This window comes from Aedes aegypti, chromosome 2 (assembly GCF_002204515.2).
Source record: "Aedes aegypti strain LVP_AGWG chromosome 2, AaegL5.0 Primary Assembly, whole genome shotgun sequence".
In the NCBI taxonomy this organism is placed as follows: domain Eukaryota; kingdom Metazoa; phylum Arthropoda; class Insecta; order Diptera; family Culicidae; genus Aedes; species Aedes aegypti.
In genome coordinates this window covers 404,796,473-404,818,918 of record NC_035108.1, presented here as the reverse complement: position 1 = coordinate 404,818,918, position 22,446 = coordinate 404,796,473, and the positions used below count along the sequence as shown (strand labels likewise).

At 40.0% G+C, this 22,446-nt stretch overlaps 1 protein-coding gene and 1 long non-coding RNA gene across 2 annotated transcripts; both read right to left on the bottom strand.

Annotated features, from left to right (window-relative positions):
- Positions 1-3,699: 3,699 nt before the first annotated feature.
- Positions 3,700-5,448, bottom strand: LOC5571848 (general transcription factor 3C polypeptide 5; the record flags this gene model as incomplete). The annotated part of the gene is given in 6 exon segments (XM_021839647.1): positions 3,700-4,250; positions 4,252-4,272; positions 4,274-4,528; positions 4,530-4,703; positions 4,769-5,011; positions 5,212-5,448. Coding segments are annotated over 6 exon segments (1,377 nt in total), but the record flags the coding sequence as incomplete, so codon positions are not given.
- Positions 5,449-20,632: 15,184 nt separating this feature from the next.
- Positions 20,633-21,870, bottom strand: LOC110676996. The gene is made up of 2 exons (XR_002500878.1): positions 21,483-21,870; positions 20,633-20,924 (listed from the first exon to the last, which is right to left on the bottom strand). It is a non-coding gene; the product is annotated as an uncharacterized LOC110676996 (long non-coding RNA).
- Between the last annotated feature and the right edge of the window lie 576 nt (positions 21,871-22,446).

Sequence of the window (22,446 nt, the reverse complement as noted above, 5' to 3'; positions counted from 1 at the left end):
TTGTTTTTCACACCAATCAAGCTAAGATTTGTAACTATTTGACCTAATTTGGAACATTTTCATGCTCAAATTTCACTAACACGGGATGAAATATTTTGTTCCTTAACACAGTACCATTCTAAAAAAGCACGTTACATGAAGAACTACCTTTTGATATATAAAGGCAACTACAAGTGATGTCTCAAGTTAAATCAGCGTAGCAACAGCCTTGAGAACTAGAGCTCTAATGAGTCTTCCAGTATTTGAAGAGTAAACCAACATCGTACCACAACATAACCTAAATAAAACTAATAGTTATAATGTATCAAGCATAGCATCAATGGTCGAATTGCACGGGCTTATTCACAAATTCCATGACGCTGAAAAGGGGGCTTCGGTGACTCTATGATATTACGGCTCATACAAAACTTGTAAAATATTCACACAAAAATCTTTACGATGGAGGGGTGTTGTTAACCGAAGATTGTGATGATAAGCTACGATTACTGTTGATTATGGAAAAAAAGATTATTCCTTGCACTTGAACCGTGGATCTTCTGATCCTTAGAACCAAACCTTACCATCAACTCTATTTTGAGCCGATGATGATGGACAGTAGGGTTCAAAGACATGACGTCTAAATCATGGGTAACTGTGGTTTTCATAGAGTGTAATTGTGTTGGCAACCCTATGAGATTTTAGGGTATAGAGTGATACACTTTCAATTATTTCGAAGTGAAATTCAATTCTCACATGAAAATGATGTATGAACGATATGTTCGTAACATTTAGATCAAATAGATAGTTGAATTGGATACAAAATATAATAAGATTTTTATCGAAATTGATATGGCAAACTGGAAAAATATATTGCGTTTTTCGAGATTTTTTGACTAATTACGTTAAAAGCATAATGAAGAAGCGGTCAAAACACCCTAGTGTCTTCGGCAAAGTGATAGACTATTGTGTTAGAAAAAGGCTAGTGGTATTTCGAATAATTTTCAATGATTTTTCTGGGTTTCAGGAACGCATTTCGGGGAAATAGTCCAAAAAACCACAAAATCGATTTGATACACCTCTAAAACTTTACCAAATTGTATCATTTTTGGACAGATAAATAACTTGTTTTGATAAATAAGTTCAGAATTTGATGTGGCACGGGTACCTTAGAAAAAGTGAACAGGTCTAGTGTGTATGTATCTGGTACTACGCTGGCCTAATAAGATCTTCTTCTTCTTCTTTCTGGCGTTACTCCCCACTGGGACAGAGCCTGCTTCTCAGCTTAGTGTTCTTATGAGCACTTCCACAGTTATTAACTGAGAGCTTACTTTGCCAATGACCATTTTTGCATGTGTATATCGGTGGCAAGTACGAAGATACTAATGCCCTGGGAAGTCGAGAAATTTTCCAATCCGAAAAGATCCTCGACCGGTGGATTCGAACCCACGACCCTCAGCTTGGTCATGCTGAATAGCTGCGCGTTTACCGCTACGGCTATCTGGGCCCTTAAAAATTTAAAAAATACATCATATCGTAATTTTTAGATATCTCCTAGAATATTTATCCGATTTGCATGATTTTTTCAGAGTAGCTCCTTATCATCTAGCTTTGTGTAGCCGGCATTTTAATTTTTTTTTTGATATTGTGCTCTGCAAGATAAATCCACGTAATGCGATTATCTGAAATGTCGATATACCGTCACAGTGTTAATAAAATCACCAAATGTTTTCAGATTAAGCAAATTGAAACATTGCGTCCTTAAAAACGAAAAAATCCAAGCCTACTTGAGTTTTTGATGTGAATTTAAAATGAGCGCCACAATAAATGACGTAAACAAAAAATGACCACCAAAAGATATTTTAAATGGAGAATTTCGTCCTCTAAGGAACATCAGAATATCTTTAAAACCAGATCATCAATGACAGATATTGACATAGATACTTAAACTAGAAGAGTTTTTTTTTGAAACTTGTGAGCAGGGAGTGAAATTATCGGTCACGGCGATTATCGTAAGCCTATCGCTCAAGCCGATTTTCGGAGGAAAAGAGACGTATGCGCAGTGTCTGCATAATTCAATATACAGTCAACCAACGCCGATCCTCAGTAGGCTCCGTCATCATTGAATTCTTCTTTGTGTGAATTTGTTTGACAATACATGCACGAATCTGGTAGAACGTGCATTCAGTTTTTCAATTACTTTGCTACACTAATTCTCATCCACTACTGACATTCAATTCAATTTCACTAGTGAAAAAAATCATTTCCTTCAGAATACCCCACAAAACATCGCAATTGCAAAAGTTGTATTTTTTTATAAAAGACAATCATGATTCATCAACTGGAGGCATCACATTGCCGTTTTCTTATACCAGTAATATAAATTCATTTGTATTTTTTTATATTCAATTTTCAATTTCAGTGCCTCTAGGTGAAACTGAATTTTGAAATGACACCAACAGTGGGTGAAACTGAATGTGTGCGTGTTTGCACCCACTCTCTTTCTCGGTCGCATTCGCACTCGAGTCAGATTGGCTTCTTGCTAGCGGAGTTTGTTTTTTGTTCGTTTTCGCACTGATCGGGGTATCATTCGGCTGATTTTTACGACACTGCGTATGCGATAATATCCTACCCGTCCAGCACTGCGAGAGTGTGCTCTCACGAGATCTGCAGCAGAGAATTTATATTATGGGCTCGAATCCGTCGGCCGGTAAACATTTTTGTCATTTCTCTTGTGATAATTATTGGCGATAAGTTTAGAGCCGATTAAATTGGATCGATGCATATCATCGGATCGAGCTTGGCTTTTCGTCAGTACAATGATCAATAATTATAGCAGTTCACGTGATCTGTTTCTCGCAGATAAAGGCTGCAACTAATTGTCGGGTTGCTTGAAAAATGCCTATTTTCGTCTTATTTCCGCGATAATTTCATTCACAGCTTGTGAGAAATTGTGCCAAAAGATCGAGAAATAAAAAAGTTATCAAAGTTTGAATATTTCATTGCGTGAAATGTCCCTGTGTTTCGGTTGGAAAATAGAAAAAAAAAAAAAAAAAAATACCAAGGTTCTGGATTTACTCAGGTGGCGTAAAATCCATAACATTGGGAAAATACTGCTCTTAAAATCAAAAATTGATGACGGATCCTGCCCCTTAATAGATTTACTCGGATAACCCCTCGTGGATTTTTTGGATGAAATGGCGTAGAATTGAAATCCTCAAACAAATTTCATTAAAAACTCATGATTACTCTTGCTGGTCTTCTTGGAAGAAATTCAGTGGGAATCTTAAGATCTCTTAGTGTAACAGCTGGAGAATTCGTTTGAAAAGTTAGTGAAAATATTTGGAGAAAGTGCTTGGAAAGTCTTGGAATTTTTTTAAAGTAATTCCTAGAAAATTATTGGTGGTAGTCACGTTGAAAGTGTTCAAGGAATTCCTGAAACAACTTCTAAAGAAATCCCTTGAAGTATCCTTTGAAAATTGCTGGAAGAATTGGGAGAGTAGTATTCCAAATGACATCTGGATTTCGGATTGTTGTATAGATATCTTGTAGTAGCAGGTTCTTTTCACAGACTTAAGTTAAGTTCATACATCCTGAAATTTCTGTTTTACGTCAGTATTCGCCTGTGTTATTCGGTACGTAGTTTCAAATTCCTGACCTTTCCCCCTCTACATTGCTGGTCCCAAAAAGGATGAATTCATCATAATAAAACACAAAATGGGATTCGCGAACGATTATTAATTTATTTCTTCCATTCTACTTAAACGTACTTTTCATGAACTTCTCCGCCCCAATTTCAATATCAGTGTCTTCCTCCTCGTCATAGGTCATCGAAGTCTCATCCCCCGTCTCGAACTCGCTGGCACTGGTGCTGGCCGATCGTCACCCTTCTTCTCCTTGAAATTGGTCAGGACAATCTCCGTCAAAATGTCTCGACACTGTTCGTCGAATCTCGGCGGCAACCATCCGGTCTTTTCGTTGCAAGCCGCTCCCATCAGCGGCGTTGGGATCTTCTCAGCATTTGCTTGAATTCTGGGCACCTTTACGTCACAGTACTGGTAGAAGATGATTCTCACCTGTGGCAATGTGTCCGGGGTAAAAACGTAATCGCTTTGCTTGGCCCGCGGTCCGATTGACGCTCGGTTTGCTCGGGTCACGATTGTTCGAGCCGGATTGGAGAAACGCATACAAGGGCGCACCGGATTTTGGGTCCGTTTAACTTTGACCTTGTCGTGCATGGCGCCAACGGCTCGGGACACGGAAATCCAGCAACTGATAGTAGCGAGATTCGAACCAATTTTCGCGGATCGTACCCGAAACGGACCCACGTTCCACGCCATGGTCCATTTACGAAATAGAAGGCCAAGCTTGGGGAGCAAGTAAACGGATGTCGTCCTCGCCTCAACTGGAGGCTTCCTTTGAGGCAGTCTTGGTCCAGATTGGACGTTCCTCGAATTTTCTTCGTGACCATTGCAATCACTTCCTGTCGGACGTTCCGGCTCTTGATAGTTTCCAATGCTAAGGCATTGGCTTCGGTTGGAAGAGGATCCAGGCAAATTAAAGGACACATAAATTCCGTGCTTAGTCCTTTTCGCGCGCTCCTTCTCCGTTGCTCCCATCATATCGGCAAGAATGTCCTTCGCCTTGAAGATGCTCAACTGGGGCCGTGTCAAAGCGACTGAATGTGATTGGGGGCAAAAAGTACGGAATGCCTTCAGATCCTTCCGTCAAGGCCGTCGTCGAAACTCCTTTCGGAACCAACTGCTCATACAAGCATTCACCGCTGAGGTCAATTTATTCCGAAAGGCCGGCAACAACTGGAAGTCACACATGCTCTCGAATCTAAATACCAGGCCGACTCGACTGCAATCTCCAACGACCGGATCTCCACCTCGTTCGGCTGGCTACGCTTACGACGTGTCCTTATCCTCAGAACTAATCCAGTTTTGTTGTGGCGATCTCCGAAAGCCGGCTTCGAGTAGATCGATTCCGGACGGAATCTCAGCTCTAGACGACGTTTTTCCGCACAGATTGCCTGAAGAAAAGAACTTAGATATTAACGAAGAACTTTTTCCCATCCAGGGTGGCCACTCAGAATCGAAAAACAAATTCCTGAGAATTCTATAGTATTCGCCAGAATCTCATTTTTTAGAATGTATCGATCCCAAAATTTCAAGGAAATAATGGAGAATTCCCGACTAGGTCGCCACCTTGGAAGATGCAAGTAACACTTACTGTACTAAGTTCGCGGCTCCTCCGAGCGATGCCATCATCCGGTCCGGATTTCGCACTACGCCGGGATATTCGATGCAGACAAGCTCCTTGCCGAGTCGATGACGAAGCGAGGTCATCGGATCGCACTCCATTTTTATACGGGACATGTTTGTGTCGATTGATGTTCGGTGTTATTTTTTTATAATCTGACTGTTCTTCTTCAATAATAATAATTGGCGAGATGGACCGTGATCGGTCTTAGCCGTCTAACTAGACACCCAAAGAAAAAAATTATAATAATATTAACTTTCGATCCGTATCAGCCGAAAAATACGACGCACGGTAGTAAATTTCATTTGCCAAGCTACGGAAGAAGAGCCAAAACAAAACAGAGAAGCATAGTTATTTATATCGGATTGTCTTGACATGATTTGCAGTACTAGAATGGAGGCAGACGGAGTAAAAGCTGGGAAGTATTGTACGGAGATTTCCAGATTGGACACGGCGGTTATAAACCGCCGTTCCTCAAATCGTCGGTCGATGAAAGAGAGAGATGTACCGTGGTGAATCAAAATCCGGACGGTACCAATACGCTTCCAATCGCAAAAACGCAACATACGTTAGAAATCTATACTTTAGTAGCGCAACTAGTCAGATGATGAGAGATTTGATTTTCATGCATCCATCACATGCCGCTGTGGGGGAAAAATGTTTTTTGCAATTTCTCATCGTAAATGCTGTTTTTCCATCACGCCAATCTGTCATGAAACGGCCTACTTTCCTGCACTGGAGTACGCAAGTGCGGGAATATTCATTACCTAACTGAAACCAGTCCTGTAATGATTCATTACGTAACGCTTTCTCATTACTCAAACTGTTTTGAGCTGCGTAATGAATCATAACACAACAATTCCTCAGAATTGTAAAATAATGGTGAATGCATTCCGATACAATTTCTGATACCATTCAAGTGGTCTTCTACGAAATTGCAAAAAATGTTGTACGTAACTCGTTGCAAAACTCGATTTTTACAGCACTCGGCAAGCTCGTAGGATAAATTTACGACTCGTGCTGTAAAAATCATCATTCTGCAACTTGTTCCGCAAACTACTATTATTTTCCTGATATAAGACGGGTTCACAGTGAAACAGTTAGGCGGGAAAAGGTAGGAATATCCATTCTCTATGTTCTACATACGTTTGTTTTTTGTATTATTGCACTACAGTGGGGATTCGCTGGTTGGAACACGACTGCCTTCCATCAAGCGAATCCGACCCGTTAGTTGGAACGACTGACAGCTGGTGAAAATGTTCCACACTAACGCAAACTGGAGAGCAAATCGTCACGAAACGCAAATTACATACGCATTTGTTCTGTATATGAAGACTTCAATGCGACGGTACTCAGACGTTAAAGTCAGTTTGACAACAACTCTTGACATTTGAGTGCTTTTAAGCTGGAATATTTTCCAACCAGCGAATATTCAACCATCGAGTCCTTCCATGTAGCGGACCCCAACGAGCGAATCCCCACTGTACTTTCATAAAAATTGAGATCCGGCTGGTAGAAGCACTAGGTAGTTTGAGGTTGGAAAACCAGGATATGTGAGGTTAGTTTCATTGGAACTTTCGCCTGAGCGATTTTTGCGCTTGAATAAAATACGCTTCGGGACATTCTCCGCTTGTCCCTAAAAACACCATTGGGTAGATAAATGAATTCTCTATCATTGGATCTCATTCAATTTCATACATAAGTGAAGTAAGCGGTGAAAATAAATATTTTTGTTCCGAATGTTTGAAACCATGAATGGTTTGGCATTGCTCTCGTCAACCATCATCATGACGACAGCAGCACACCCCACCGGACGAATTGGCGTATTGGGAGCGAATAACCGGACACTTTGGTTATATTAAACTAATTAAAGTAAAAATTAAGTAATATTTGTTTGTTTTTATTCTCTTCTTTTATTTTAACAGTGCTGTCACTTTATTTCATTTTGAATCTAGTAACCACTGTCAAATAATTAATAAAAATAAAAACAAATAATTTGTTCATGTTGGACGTCATTTCGTCGCGGGTACAAACCCCAACTCAAGAAACCGAATCGACGAACGCGTGAACGGTGTTTGGACGAAGGAAAAAGCTAGTGAAATAATATTTCCATAGAAAGTTTAATCATAAGTGTTTAAGAAAATATATATTAAATGTTCTGTAACTCCTTTGATGCTAAAAATGCTGAAAACATGTTTTGATTGGTGTGTAAATAGACTGTCCGGGATAACGAGCCAGTGTTTTAAGATCCGGACATCGTTTAAAAGACCCAGATTTGACTGGTGTAAGTGTGTTTCAAGGAAGAACAACCAAGAGAGAACATGAAAAATAACTATGAAAAGTGTAGTAAGTTATCAGAATTTAAAAGAATGTTGAATAGAATGAGTATATCTTCCTTGATAACAGTTCAAGCCCCATCAACTGCAGATCAAGACACATTAGCTTCAGCTCAGGTAATCAAACTATCAACATCACAAACGTGCTATTTTCTTTGATATTATATGGCAAAGGAGGACATCGAGTTTATTAGAGATTTATTTTTGATTATATGTTGATATAATTTTCATTAAAATTAAACGAAAATAACATGCTTTAAAACAGTTGTCTGGATTTTGATCCAAAAGTGTCCGGATTTAAAGACAATACTTGCATCAGGTGTCCGGATTTATAGACCAGACATGCTTCAATATTTGAATGATTTCAAGCTAAAAACATGGTTTTTACCAAAATTTTCATCACTCTCGTGAAGATCTCGATTAAAACAATGTCCAAAACGCTACAACATCAAGGATTTTCCAAAACAACACCTTCATATTAGAATTTGAATATTTGTGTTGACTTAAGCCAGTGGTCCTCAGCCTAACCGACTATACGGGCCATTTCACCGCTTTCAAAATGAGTCGCGGGCCGCAAGATTTGCAAGGATTAATTTTAACAGCTGTATTTAATTTTAATTATGTTAGGTAATGTAACAGAATTCATGAAAATTGATTTTGAATTTTGTGTACTAAATTTTACTTAAAGTTGTGACATTTTTCAAAAAACATGGATGATTTTCTCAGCATTGGATTGACCAAAATTTTGAATCAATGTCTCATTAAAATCATAATCATATGTTTTTTGAAGAGCACTCACAAAATTTTAGCGAAAAATCTGAAAACTATTCAAAATCAAAGGAGCAGTCATTCAAGCCATCGTGCAAAAGTTTGGGTTCACCTGAACTTTCTTAAAACACGAAAATTCTGTGAAAACTCAAACCAACCATGTACGCGCCATTATTTAAATGTGAAAAAGCTATACAAAAATTAGTATACAACATTAGTATACTCAGTCAGCTCATCAAAGTTAACCATTTTTTATGGAAGATCGAAAAATTTGCAAACATTCAAAAAGCATTTAATCTTGAAATATTTCGAATAACATAATTCTGCGGACACCTCCACTAGACTAAGATAATTGTGCTTATTCTGCGCGGCGTGTGAGTCGAGATGAGTCGCTCTCACCTCGAGTGACGTGAGACGACTAATGTTAATCAAATGGGAGCGAGTCGACAATTGTCACCTCATTCGACTCATCTCACCTCACACGTCTCGCAGAATAAGCACATATGGCACAATTTTTTAAACTGAAGTATGTTCAGAATAGTGGGGATTTGAAGATTTTTTGCAGGGTGCTATGTACTAGATCTTCTTTAGAAATTCAAGAAAATTTAAGGGTTTTAGAAACTTTGAATCTTTGAATGATTGTGAGCTGATAATTAATTGATAAAAAAGTCAAATTCATGCTACTCCTTATGTCATGAAGATGAATGAACGCAGATACTATCAAATGTGTGATTTCGAAAATTGACTTTTCAAGACCAAAGTTTCAAGAGCAAAGGATTATTAACATTAATATCAAAACAATATAACATTAATATTTAAAATCCATTCGCGGGCCGCACAAAACCTTCTCGAGGGCCGCATGCGGCCCGCGGGCCGCAGTTTGGTGACCACTGACTTAAGCGTCCGGGCATTGATGCACCACGGTATTCGAAATCGACTGATTTTCTGACATTTTTGTATACACCGTTGCTGTTGGTGCAACACGTACGTTAGATTGCCTTTTCACTACCACGATTTTTGTGTGGTTTGTTTTGATTCCTTTTGACAATTGTTTTTATGTTGCTTAGAAGCCATTTTATGAGACGTTTCGAATCATATGTTTTTTGTTTGTTTATCAGCTTTGAAACTTGCTGGCGGGCCCATTTATTTACGTTTCTTCTAGTGCCACATTTGGGAGGAGCTCATTCATTAATGGCGTGCAACGAGATTTTCAATCTTCCCCAGTAAAATTAAAATTAGCAGTCAGGGAAGATTTTATTTTTTTTACTGGTAACATCAGACATGTAACCGCGTAGAAAAATAGCCAGAATGAGGCGAAAATGTCATCACCAACAAAAACGTTACCAGCGCCATTCACTTATCATGCTAGTTTTTAAAACAATAACAATGAGCGGTCCACCAGAAAACGTCAACCGACTGTCTCGTAAAATGGCTTATGCTACGAGCTGGAGGGAAGCATATTTTGAGGGGCGTTTTGATGCATATTTGGAAAATTTTATTTTGGTTAAGTTTTCAATTACTTAAATTTCAATCAAATATTTAGAAATGTGTTCGAAACTGGACTTCAATGTAATGGATATATCTAGAATCGTCTATTCGCAGATGTTTTATGTGAATTGTGAGTAACTGCGAGCCACAATCCTATTGAGTTAGAGGATATTCATACCGCCTGAATGTATTGGAGTGCCCCTTGAAATTTACCGCAGATTTCAAACCAGCTGAAGCAATATCCCTTCAAATCCATCTTCCAAGAAAATTCACAATAATAAAAGCAACTCCACCGGAGACTCATAAGGGGTTCATTCACAAATTTCATAATGCTGGAGAGATGGTGAGTGGGAGTCTTTAGGGTTTATTCACAAATTTCTTAACGCCAAAAACGGCCATTATCGATACCCACCCACCCATTCGTAACGCATTATGTATGAGTATTTTACAAATTTTGTATGAGCTGTAACATCCTTAAAATAGCGCCATGGAATTATTGAAAAGGGATGGTACACAAATTATGTCACGCTAAATTCCAATTTTTCCGACCCCCTCCCCCCCTTTGTCACACTTTTTGTATGAGTCCTCCGAAAATTTTGTAAGGCTTGTCACCTTTTGCTCGACCCCCTCCCCCCCTTAGAGCGTGACGTAATTTGTGCATGACCCCAAAGGTGCAAAACGATGTTACGGTGCATACAAAAAAGCGTTATTAGGGAGTGGGTGTGTATTCAAAATGGCCTATTTCAGTGTTATGAAATATATGAATGAGCTCATCTGAGCGTAGATGGATAAGCCGATACGATTTTTTTTACGTCGGCAAATGGCGAGTCGAGATTCTGCTCTCACGAACGAGAGCCCTGATAAAAACCAATGAACCACGATGCACAATAGTGTATTATTACTAGTCAGTAGCGCCTCTTGGATGGTTTGGTAGAATTATCTATGATATTGTTGAAACTTCACATTACATTCCACAAACACCGGAGTAGTAAGTTGTAATGGCAGTTATGTTCTTATAAGTTGTAGCTCGCTTATTTGAAGCCCTTTGAGGAGTTATAAAAATGAAATTTTCTTGCTTTTTCTGATAGAAAGCTGCAGGTTTTGTAGTTTGTCAAACATAAATGCAGATATGTATGAACCGTTTAGACCGTTTAAAAAGTTGATTGATGTAAAATCCGAAAAACATCTCGTCGGCTCAACGTTTAGCAGAATTTTATCCAGGGAGCACGCGAATTTCCGGAGGAGCAATTCTTTAGTTTACAATTACAAATAAAAATCCTAGGAAAATATAAGGAAGATGTTCGTTCCTAAGCTGAAAAATTACAAATTTTCATCTACAATCTGGAAATCCTTTAAGGGGGCCGTCATTGGAATTTTCGTTCGTTCGAAATGAAGAAAATTTACACGAAAATGTGTTCAATGTATTCTTTTCTCCAACCTGAAGTTTCGATGACTGTGATAGTAATGGATTAATGACATTATGCAATATTTATTGCACAGTTTATTGATATATTGAAGCTCTAGCAAATTGATCTTAAATAATTTAAATAGGTAATCACCATTTGAAAAATAGGACCTTTTTAATAATAACACTTTGGGCTGCGTTCGGTTTTGCACCATCACATTAGGGCAACTTCACCGGTTGTCCATTTTTTGTTCCAAATTTATTCCAAAAATGGACCTGTCAAAATTTATTAGACCAGTAAAAATAGACCAAACATCACGCGCATTCACCGGTTGTTTTATTTTCCTGATCCATTTCGAACGTGATAAACAAAACTGTTGAGGTACCAATTTCCAACCCCTACTGTGGAGATGCTCTTAGCGTGCGCATCACTGAAGTTCCCGACTAGAGGCTTGTAACAAAAATATAATAAAATTTTATCAGAATATGATATGCATATCATATTATGATATAATTTTGTTAGGCTCCGTTATCCATAGGACATAATAAAACAGAAATATAACATAATGTGTTTTATTTCCCTTTAAGATATTTTTTTGTTCATTTTTAACAACTTTATAACAAAATAAATAGATAGTTATGCATTTCAAGAATATACAATATTATCGTATATCGAACAGTATTATAATTTTGATACTTTGTATCAAATATTATAACTTGTTTTGATATGTTTTTGATAGAATTAAAACACATTTTGTTATGTTTATGTTACTATTCATACACTTTTTGTTATAATTTTAGTTATTTTAACAACATCCTGCATCAAGTTTGTAACAACCTATGTTCGAAAAAAACTTATAACATAATAACATATGCTGATATAATTTTGTTATGTACCCTTAGTCGGGTTGCTTTTAGCTAGCGCGCCATTACTGTCATCACCGTGCGGTTAGCGCGCGCTTTTTGTTACTACCTCATTCGTGAAACAGTTGTCGAGCAAACAAGACTATGTTAACCTTTTGCTAAAGAATAAAGTTGTTTGTTAGTTTAAGTTCATTAAACTAGTGTAGTGTTTTAGTTATTCCGGTTGATTGTCCGTTTTCCCATAAGGTTATGGCCCAGTAAATCGCAAATAGTAAAAATTCGAGAAGATGGAGAAGGACGATTTCGTGCGCGTTCCGTTATTCGATGGTTCGAACTATCCGGCGTGGAAGTACCGGATGCTGGTTGTGCTGGAAGAGCACGAGTTAACCGAGTGCATCAGTCGGGAAATCGCGGAAGTGGAAGAACTGAAAATCGAAGCAGCTGATACTGCTGCTGTCCAGGCGGATAAGAAGAAGCAGTTTGCTGCGCGGATGAAAAAAGATCGTCGGTGCAAATCTTTATTGATTTCTCGGATTCATGATAATCAGCTGGAATACGTTCAGGATCAGCCGACGCCGAAAGCAATCTGGTCGGCGTTGCAGCGGGTGTTCGAACGGAAGAGCATAGCTAGCCGTTTGCACCTGAAAAGAAATATGCTGACACTCCGTCACGAGAGGGGAAGTTTACAGGAGCATTTCCTCGTGTTCGACAAAATTGTGCGGGAGTATAAAAGCACCGGAGCACAAATCGACGATCTGGATATTGTTTGTCATCTTTTGCTGACGTTGGGGCCGGCATTTGCTACCGTCGTGACGGCGTTGGAAACAATGCCGGAAGAAAATTTGACAATCGAATTCGTGAAGTGTCGTCTGCTTGACGAAGAGATTAAGCAGAAAAGTGGTGGTGTGGAAGCTAGCCTGCCGGCTGGTGATTCAGCAGCATTTTCTGGAGCGAGTAAGAAGAAAACCGGCCAGTATCAGAAGAAACAGTTCAAGTGTTTTGGTTGCCACAAAGAGGGACATAAATTGTCCGAGTGCCCGGAGAAGAAAAGGAAGGGATCGAATAGGAGTAGTGCGCATTTGGGAGAAGAAGAAAATGGTGTGTGTTTTGCTGGTGCAAGGAAATTCTCAAGCCGTGAAGTTGGATGGATCGTCGATTCGGGTTCGTCGGAGCACTTGACAAACGACAAGAGTTTGTTCAAGCAGCTGTCGCCGATGAAGAATCCGATGCAGATCGCAGTAGCCAAGGAAGGAGAGTGCATCGTCGCAAAGGAACACGGTGAGGTACAACTTTACTCTCAAGTGAATGGTAAGTCGATTCCGATTACTTTGAAAAATGTGTTGTTCATTCCCGAAGCGAGAGTAAATCTGCTATCAGTGAGAAAAATGGAGACGGCCGAACTAAAAGTGATTTTCGCGGAGGGTAAAGTGTCGATTGAACGAGAATCCGGTGCAGTTGCGGTGGGTAACCGGCGCGGTAAATTATATGAACTGGACTTATACCGCGAAAAAGTGCATAAAGACTCTTCGTACTATTCGTGTGGGCGGATACCGAAAGGGCTTGAGATTTGGCATCGCCGGTACGGCCATTTGAGTGGAAAGAACTTGAAACTTTTGATACGTAATAATATGGTAACCGGTATGAAAGTGAATATGGATGGAAAATTCGCGGACGAAATCGTGTGTGAGCCTTGCATCGTCGGCAAGCAATCAAGAAAGCCATTTTCGGTTGGAGAAGAGCGACGGTCGACGCGAGTGCTAGAGCTCATACATTCGGACGTATGTGGCCCGGTGACACCGGTGGGCGTCGATGAAGAAAAATACTTTGTGACTTTCATTGACGACTGGAGCCGTTTCACCGTCGTGTGCTTAATCAGTTCGAAGGATCAGGTAGTGGACGTTTTCCGCGAATATGAAGCCATAGTGTCCGCGAAGTTCGGAAGAAGTATCTCGCGTTTTCGTTGCGACAACGGTACGGAGTACAAGAATCGGGCTTTCCTGAGTTTTTGCAAGGAGAAGGGTGTGCAAATAGAGTGGACGGTGCCGTACACGCCGGAACAAAACGGTACCAGCGAACGCATGAACAGAACGCTTGTAGAGAAGACACGATCGATGCTGCAAGATTCTGGGGTGAGTAGTGAGCTGTGGGGTTCCGCTGTTCAAACTGCGGCGTTTTTGGCGAATCGCAGTCCAGCAAGGGCTATCGGCGAGAAGAAGACACCTTTCGAAATGTGGGAAGGAAAGAAACCAAACGTGGAAAAGCTTCGAGTATTCGGATCGGATGTTTTTGTGCACATTCCGAAGGAGCTGCGGAGGAAACTCGACGGCAAATCATGGAAAGGAGTTTTCATCGGATACTCACATAACGGCTATCGAGTATGGGATCCAAGGCGGAAGCGGATTGTGGTGGCACGAGACGTGATTTTTGTCGAGGATAGAGGTGTGAAGCAAGCGGATCCTAGAAGAAGTATTGAAAACAGTGAAATCGTTCGGGTTCCTGTATCTTCCCGAGAAGCGGATTCTAGTGATGATGAAAGTGAAGAAGTAACCGATCCGGCGAATGAACATGAAGACGCAGAAGAGCAAAGTGACCTGGAGCAAAATGAAGAGGACAATGAGGGAGAATATGAATCCTGTGGGGACGATACGCTTCGTGGAGAAATATCGCAGGAAATGAGTGAAGAAGCCAGGAGTGACTGGCGGCCGCGGCGGAATCGACATGCTCCTTCTTGGCACAGTGATTATGATATGAACATTACCGGATATGCGTTGAACGCTACGAGCTACGTGGAGAACTTACCTAGTTCGTTGAGTGAGATGGAAAAACGAGCGGATTGGCCAAAATGGAAGACAGCTATTCAAGAAGAGATCGATGCACTGGAGCGGAATCATACGTGGACACTAGTGAAACTTCCAGAAGGGCGTGCTCCGATATCCTGTAAGTGGGTTTTCCGGGTGAAGAGAAGTGAAAACGGCGAAGAAGATCGGTACAAAGCAAGACTTGTGGCACGGGGGTTTACGCAGCGATACGGATTTGACTATTCCGAAACGTATTCCCCGGTGGCAAAGCTGGACACGCTCCGTGCAGTTTTAGCCATTGCAAACCAAGAAAAGATGACAGTCCACCAAATGGACGTGAAGTCGGCTTTTCTGAACGGATCGATATCTGAAGAAATTTACATGACTCAACCGGAAGGATATGTGAAAGGGAAGAACCTAGTGTGTAAATTGAATAAATCGCTCTATGGACTGAAGCAGGCGTCAAGAGCATGGAATGAACGTTTTCATAGTTTTGTGGAGAGACTTGGGTTCCGTCGAAGCACAAGTGATAAGTGTTTATATGTGAAGGGTACGGGACAGAATAAAATGTTTCTTGTACTTTATGTGGATGACGTTTTGCTTATTGGACGACACTTGAAGCTTATTGAAGTTGTGAAAAAGTGCCTTTCGACGGAAATCGAAATGACTGACGTTGGGGAAATTAACTGTTTTCTCGGCATGAAAATCGAACGAAATGTCGAGGAAAGGTTATTGAGAATTACTCAGCGGAGTTTTCTGGAAGGACTTTTAAAACGGTTCAACATGAGTGATTGTAAACCAGTATCAACACCGATGGAATGCAGGTTGCGGCTCAAGAAAGGAGAAGAATCGATGCGGACGGACAAGCCATATCGAGAGTTGGTTGGATGTTTAATGTACGTTACGTTGACATCTCGACCTGACCTGTGTGCGGCTGTAAATTATTTCAGCCAATTTCAAAGTTGCCCTACGGAAGAGCACTGGGTACATTTGAAGCGCATTCTTCGGTACATACGTGGTACTATTGACCTTGGGCTGGTATTTCGAGGAGACGATGAAGCGCCGGCAATGGAAGCATACTCAGACGCAGACTGGGCTAACGACCTGGTAGATCGACGCTCGCTGACAGGATTTGTTTTTTCGTGTGCACGGATGCACGGTCAGTTGGCTAACAAGGAAACAATCAACGGTCTCACTCTCATCTACTGAGGCAGAGCTCATCGCTTTGTGTGTCACAGTTTGTCATGGAATCTGGCTGACTCGGTTGCTAAAGGAACTAGGAGTGAAGCTGGAAGAACCAATAGTTTACTTCGAGGACAACCAGTCAACCATTCGAGTCGTGGAGGATGAACGAGATGTCGGAAGATTGAAACACATTGATATAAAATTCCGATTCGTACGAGAACTGATTCAGCGAGGGCAGGTAGCAGTACGATATATTCCAAGTGCAAATCAGCTTGCAGACGTTATGACGAAGGGATTACCTGGTAAGGCGTTTCTGCAACATCGTAACAATTTGGGATTGATGAAGTTCGGAAATTGAGCGAGGGTGTTGAGGTACCAATTTCCAACCCCTACTGTGGAGATGCTCTTAGCGTGCGCATCACTGAAGTTGCTTTTAGCTAGCGCGCCATTACTGTCATCACCGTGCGGTTAGCGCGCGCTTTTTGTTACTACCACGGTGTACTATATTTAAGAAGGTGATATATTCCGAAAACTGACAGCTACTTGACGACGTCATTCCTATCCACCTCGAACAAATTTTCAAAAAAATTGATCTAGTGGTCCGGATGGTATATGGTACGATAGGAGTGACGTCACATGTTTTCAACCAAACTTGATGTTTACATCAGTGAAGAGCCTGCCTTGTTAATTTTTTATGCCGTGGTTACTACCTCATTCGTGAAACAGTTGTCGAGCAAACAAGACTATGTTAACCTTTTGCTAAAGAATAAAGTTGTTTGTTAGTTTAAGTTCATTAAACTAGTGTAGTGTTTTAGTTATTCCGGTTGATTGTCCGTTTTCCCATAAAAAACAAATCAAAATTGTAGAAATTCACGTAAAAACCACCGGAAGAATGCGATTCCTGGCAGAGTTCATTTATTTTGAAGTTCCTGGCGGACTAAGGAATTCTTGGCGTTTTGCATATTTATATCTGCGTAGCGGTGGAACTTGTCTCGTAATTTCCGGAAGAATTACGACCTAGAAGACGGACTTAGGAATGCTTCTTGGAATTCCCGATAAAAATTTTTGAGGATCTCCTGGGAACGGAATCCTCAGAAATTCTTGGAGGATCTCCTAGAGGAATTAATGGAGGGGGAATTCCTGAATAACTCCCGGGGGGATCGTGCAAAATTCCTAAGAGCATTCCTGGAGGAACGTTTGGTGGGATTCTTGGAGGAACTCCGGTAGAATTCCTGGTGGAACTTCCAGCGGGATTCTTGGAACAACTCACGGGTAAATTCCTGAAGGAAGTACGGTGGAATTCCTGGAGGAACTCCGGAAAAAAACGAGAAAATCTTTGGATGAATTTTGGAATTAAACTCTGAGAAATTTCCGGTGGAGCTCCTATGGAATTCCCACAGGAATTTTGAAGGAGTGCCTGGATGAACTCCAAAGAAATTCACGGAAGAACTTCGAAGCATTCACGGCGGAGCTCTAAAGGCATTTCAGGCGGAGCCCTGAACGAAATCCCAGGAGGTATTTCATATGCAATTCCCCTGAGGCATTCTTGGAGAATATGTCCGAAGGAGTTCTTGGGGGATATCTTCGGAGAAATCCTTGAAATTCCCGTAGGAAATCCTGGAGAAGAGGAAATCCCCAGAGGAAATACCGAAGGAATTTTTTAACGAAATTTTCCGAGGAATTCCTAAAAAAATGCTCGAAAAAATAGCGTTTGAGGAATTTCTGGCGAAAATTTCCAGAGGAATTGCAATTGGAATTCCCCTGAGAAATCATTGAAATCTCCGTAGGAACTCTTGGAGGAAATCTCCGGAGAAATTCCTAGTGTAAATCCCCAGCGAAATCCCTAAAGGAAAATCAGGATGAATAGGGTCCTAAAGCCCTGTCTCAATTTTAGTACTAAACGCTTCAGGTTAGGGCAGAAACACAAGTTTACTCAATTTTTAAATGATTTTCATTGGTTTAAGTACAAAAAACATTTTTGTATGATTTTTGAGATTTTGTCACACCCTTTGGTTTAATCTCAAATGTTGGGTATATTTTTTTCCGTGTCCCTTCCAAATGTCAGATAGGAACAACCCCAGTGTTAACACTATATGCCCTGTGGCATTTTTGTCGAAAAAGTGAATGTCAAACAAGATCACAAGTGTCAGGTTCATATTAGGAACCATTTTTAAAATTTAAATTTAAAAATGTTATAGCCGTTATTTGAGCTGAAAAACTTGCTTAAGTAGTTGCAATAACATGCTCTTTCGTATTATTAAATAAAAACAAGAATTCATTAAACATTTTAGGACCCAATTCTCTGAAAATATCCCGAAATTCTCTTATGAAATCCCCGAAAGATTTTCTGGACGAGATCCCCAGAAAAATTCTTGGAGAGAATCCTTGAATGTTTTTGGGGGAAAATCCCTGGAGAAATCCTTAGAAAAAATCATCGGGGGAATCCTTTGGGAAATCCCCGGAAGAGCGCTTGTTTGAAAAAACCGGAAAATTTCATGGAAAAAATCTCCCGAAAGCGTACCCGGATGAATCTCAAAAGAATTCCTGGAAGAATTCCGAAGGATTTTACGGCAGAGCTCCGAAGGAATTCTAGATGCAGCTCCGGAGACTTTTTCAGAAGAACTGCTATGAAATTCCAGGGGAAGATTGAAGGAACTCTGAAGAAATTTCCGGAGGAATTCAGGACAAAATTCTATAGAAACTCCTAAGGGTTTATTCATAAATTTCATAACGCCACAAATGGTAATTTTTGACACCCACCCTGATAACGCTTTTTGTATGAATATTCTACAAATTTTGTATGAGCTATAACACCACAAGAATACACACCCACCCTTAGAGCGTTATGAAATTTGTGAATGAGCCCTAAGCTATTCCAAGAGGAACTCCGGATGCGTTCCTGAAGAAACTCCGGGTGCATTCTGTAGAACTCCACGTTTCTAGAGGAACACCAAAAAAAATCTTGCAGAAACTAAACACAAAATACGAAGAAATTCCCGGTGGAAAAAGAAGAGAAGGTTCTGCAAGAACTCCAGAGGAGTTTCTGAAAGAATTTTCGGTCGAAATCCGAAGGAAGTTCCAAGGAATTGCTTTATGAAATCCAGAGGAATTTCTGGAAGAACTTAAAAATATCCAGGAGGAACTCCGAAGGAATTTCACGAAGAACTCTGCAGGAATCGCTGGAGGACGTCTAGAGGAATTTCCGGGGAAATTCATGAGAAATTGCCTAAGGAACTCTGGATGATTACCCGGAGGAAATGTATTTAATTTTCAGAAGTATAATAAATCTTCGAGCTGTTTAGTAGAATACTTATAAGTAGATGAAAAACCCGAATTTAGTACTATACCATTTAATTCCACTAGAGTTTGTATCCTTTGATAGATACGCGTATTTCGACCTCAACAGTAAGGCCGTCTTCAGTGTCTTGTACTAGACTCGACTAGACTTTCAGAAGTAACTCCTGGAAAATTCCTAATTGAACTCCGGAGGATTCCAAAAGAACTACTAGAGAAATTCTGAAGAATTCCTGGAGAAAATCCGAAAAAAAAACATGAGGAACTACAGAGGAAATTTGAAAAAAATACCTGTCGCGTTACAAAATAATTGTCAGAGAAATTTGAAGGAATTGGTAGATGAACTACGGAGAAATTCCATGAGGATCTCTGGAGAAATTTTTGAAGAATCTCCAAAGGAATTCCTACAGGGATTCTGAAGCAATTGCTAATTCCTCCAGCAATATTTTTTATAGAATCTCCGAAAAAAATCCTGTATGAACTATGGAGAAAATCCCGCAGGAAATACCAACAGTATTTTTTGGAGGAAATCTCCTGTGGAATTCCCGGAGAAAATCACTGGAGGTGTTCTTGGGGGATACCCCCGGAGCAATCCTTGAAAATCCTGGAGGAAATCTCCAAATAAATACTCTGGAAAAATTCTCGAAGGAATTTTTGGAGAAAATGTCCAGAAGAATTTCTTCATGAAATCCCCAGAAGAGATCCTGGATCTTCTTCTTCTTCTTGGTATTACGTCCTCACTGGGTCAGAACCTGCTTCTCAGCTTAGTGTTCTTATGAGCACTTTCACAGTTATTAACTGAAAGTTTTCTTTGCCAAAGTTGCTATTTTGCATTCGTATATCGTATGGAAAATACGATGATACTCTATGGGTTTATTCACATATTTTATAACGCCGAAAATGGTCATTTTTGAAACCCACCCACCCTTTCGTAACGCTTTTTGTATGAATATTCTACAATTTTTTTATGAGTCGTAACATTGCAAGGGCACCCACACTCAGAAATAAATAAAATCATTAATGACTATTTTTCATGCATAATCCCGGTTTGCCTGGGTTCATGCATAAAATATCTAAAATACAAGAAGACAGAGTGAATTTTATGCAGTTTAGTTTACCAATGACTATTGTTTAGTCATTTCTAATCTTAAACGTAGATTTGTAATCCATTCGAAAATGCATAGTTTTTATGCATTTTAGGACTATTTTTGAGCTGCTTTAGAATGATGATTAATGAAATTATAAATGCTAAATTTAGATTAGCAGCTCTTTACGTTGAGTAATCGATGTGCAAAATTTTATTTTTATTAATTCCATACGCATATACACTTGAAATTCACAAAATATTTTTTTTAATTTCCCATCGCTTTGTTCTAGCAGTCCGTTCCATTTTTGCAACAACATGGTTGACATAACCCCGGCATGTCCTCCATCGAATAAGCATGTCCATAATTTCTCGTCTCGGAGTCCGGTTCATGTAAAAATTCGGCGTACCGGCGATTGGGAAGAGTTGTTATCTGCTTCGAAGATGCTGACTCTGGATTTCTGGAAAATAAAAAATATTATTGATCAGAAATCAGATATTTTTCTCGCGTGGTGATTATCAAATATATAAATGATTAAGGGGACACGGGAGACCGTGTTATTTTCCCTATCTTTCGTCTCACTCTAACGATAATCATCAAAACATTGTGGAAGCAAATCTCGAGTTTTAGTGAACCGATGAAGCTGAAAATTTATCGGGTTGTGCACTACATATTGTTACGACGCGTTAGTGGGAGGTGGCCGTGATATGGTGAATCATATCAATTAGATAAAAACGCGTTCGTAAGCGAACAAACAATTTTAATAAAAGGACTCGACTTAACGTGTTAAAAGCAACCCCCTGAAGAAAGCGCTAGTTATTGAAGCCTACCACCATCTGTGTGGCGCTAGTGCTGGAGTAAACAAATTTAGGCTTTGCCCTCATCAGACCCCGTGCGAAAGCGACAAATGTCGTATGAGAAAAGCATTATACTATTGATAATCGTTTATCGTTGTACCTAATAAAATGTGGCTAAATTATCTAGCAATTACAGAAAAACTGGATAAAATAATACGTACTCAACACCAGATTGATAGGTAAAATATGAATGTCGCATTCGAAAACGAGTGTGTCTCGTGCCTAAAACGGTATTTTTGGACGAGCTGTCAAATCAGCACCTTCTCCAGCACCAAATTTTTGGCTTCACTTCAATAATTCGTGGATGACAGCCGTTTCAGTCCTGTGGTTAAAAGTATACACTCGAATGAATGATAAGAGGCACAGTACAATAGAGCATGACAACTATGATTTGCGGTATCCGGTTTATGCTTCTGACGTCTATCGTGTGGCAGCATGTAGCTGTCACCGATGAGCCCAGCTGGAAAGCGATGGTGAATCTGTGCGCTGAGGCAGTGTTCCCAACGCTTCTGTTCCGTTGTCTCAACATCTCCCCTTTTTAGAACCGTTGGTACAGGTTGAACCTCGCTGGCGGTCTTCTCGGTCTGGAAGAGCGACGAACACACTTAGATTTGATTACCGAAGTCGGTAAAATTTTACTGGGTTTTTGAACAGCAGAGTTAACTCAGTAAAAAATAATGCTACCGAAAACTCCGTAAAGCTATAGATTCATGCGTTGTCAAAAAATGCTGACTTTATCAGTAGTTTTTGCTGCACATGCAATGCTGGCTTTTTCGGTGAAATTTGTTTATTTACAATTATTTGCTGAGTTTCTCAGCTTATTAAATGAAACCCAGTATTCTTAAATATTCCCGTTTTTCCTCTTAGATTTATTCAATTGTGCATTTCATCAACCAGAATTTCCGCCCTTGCACATTCTTGGCAGAGCTTTTCAACAACAAATACCTATGCCAGCTCCTCATGGTAGGATTCAACAAAGGCAATACAAATTTTGTTTGCGTAGCAGAACAGGATTACTGACAATCGCGGAATCTTAACGAGATTTGTTCACTCGATTATTTCTAGGAATGTGTTGAATCGCGAAGGAATTTGAGAAGGAATTACAGGAAAATGTAACAATTGGTA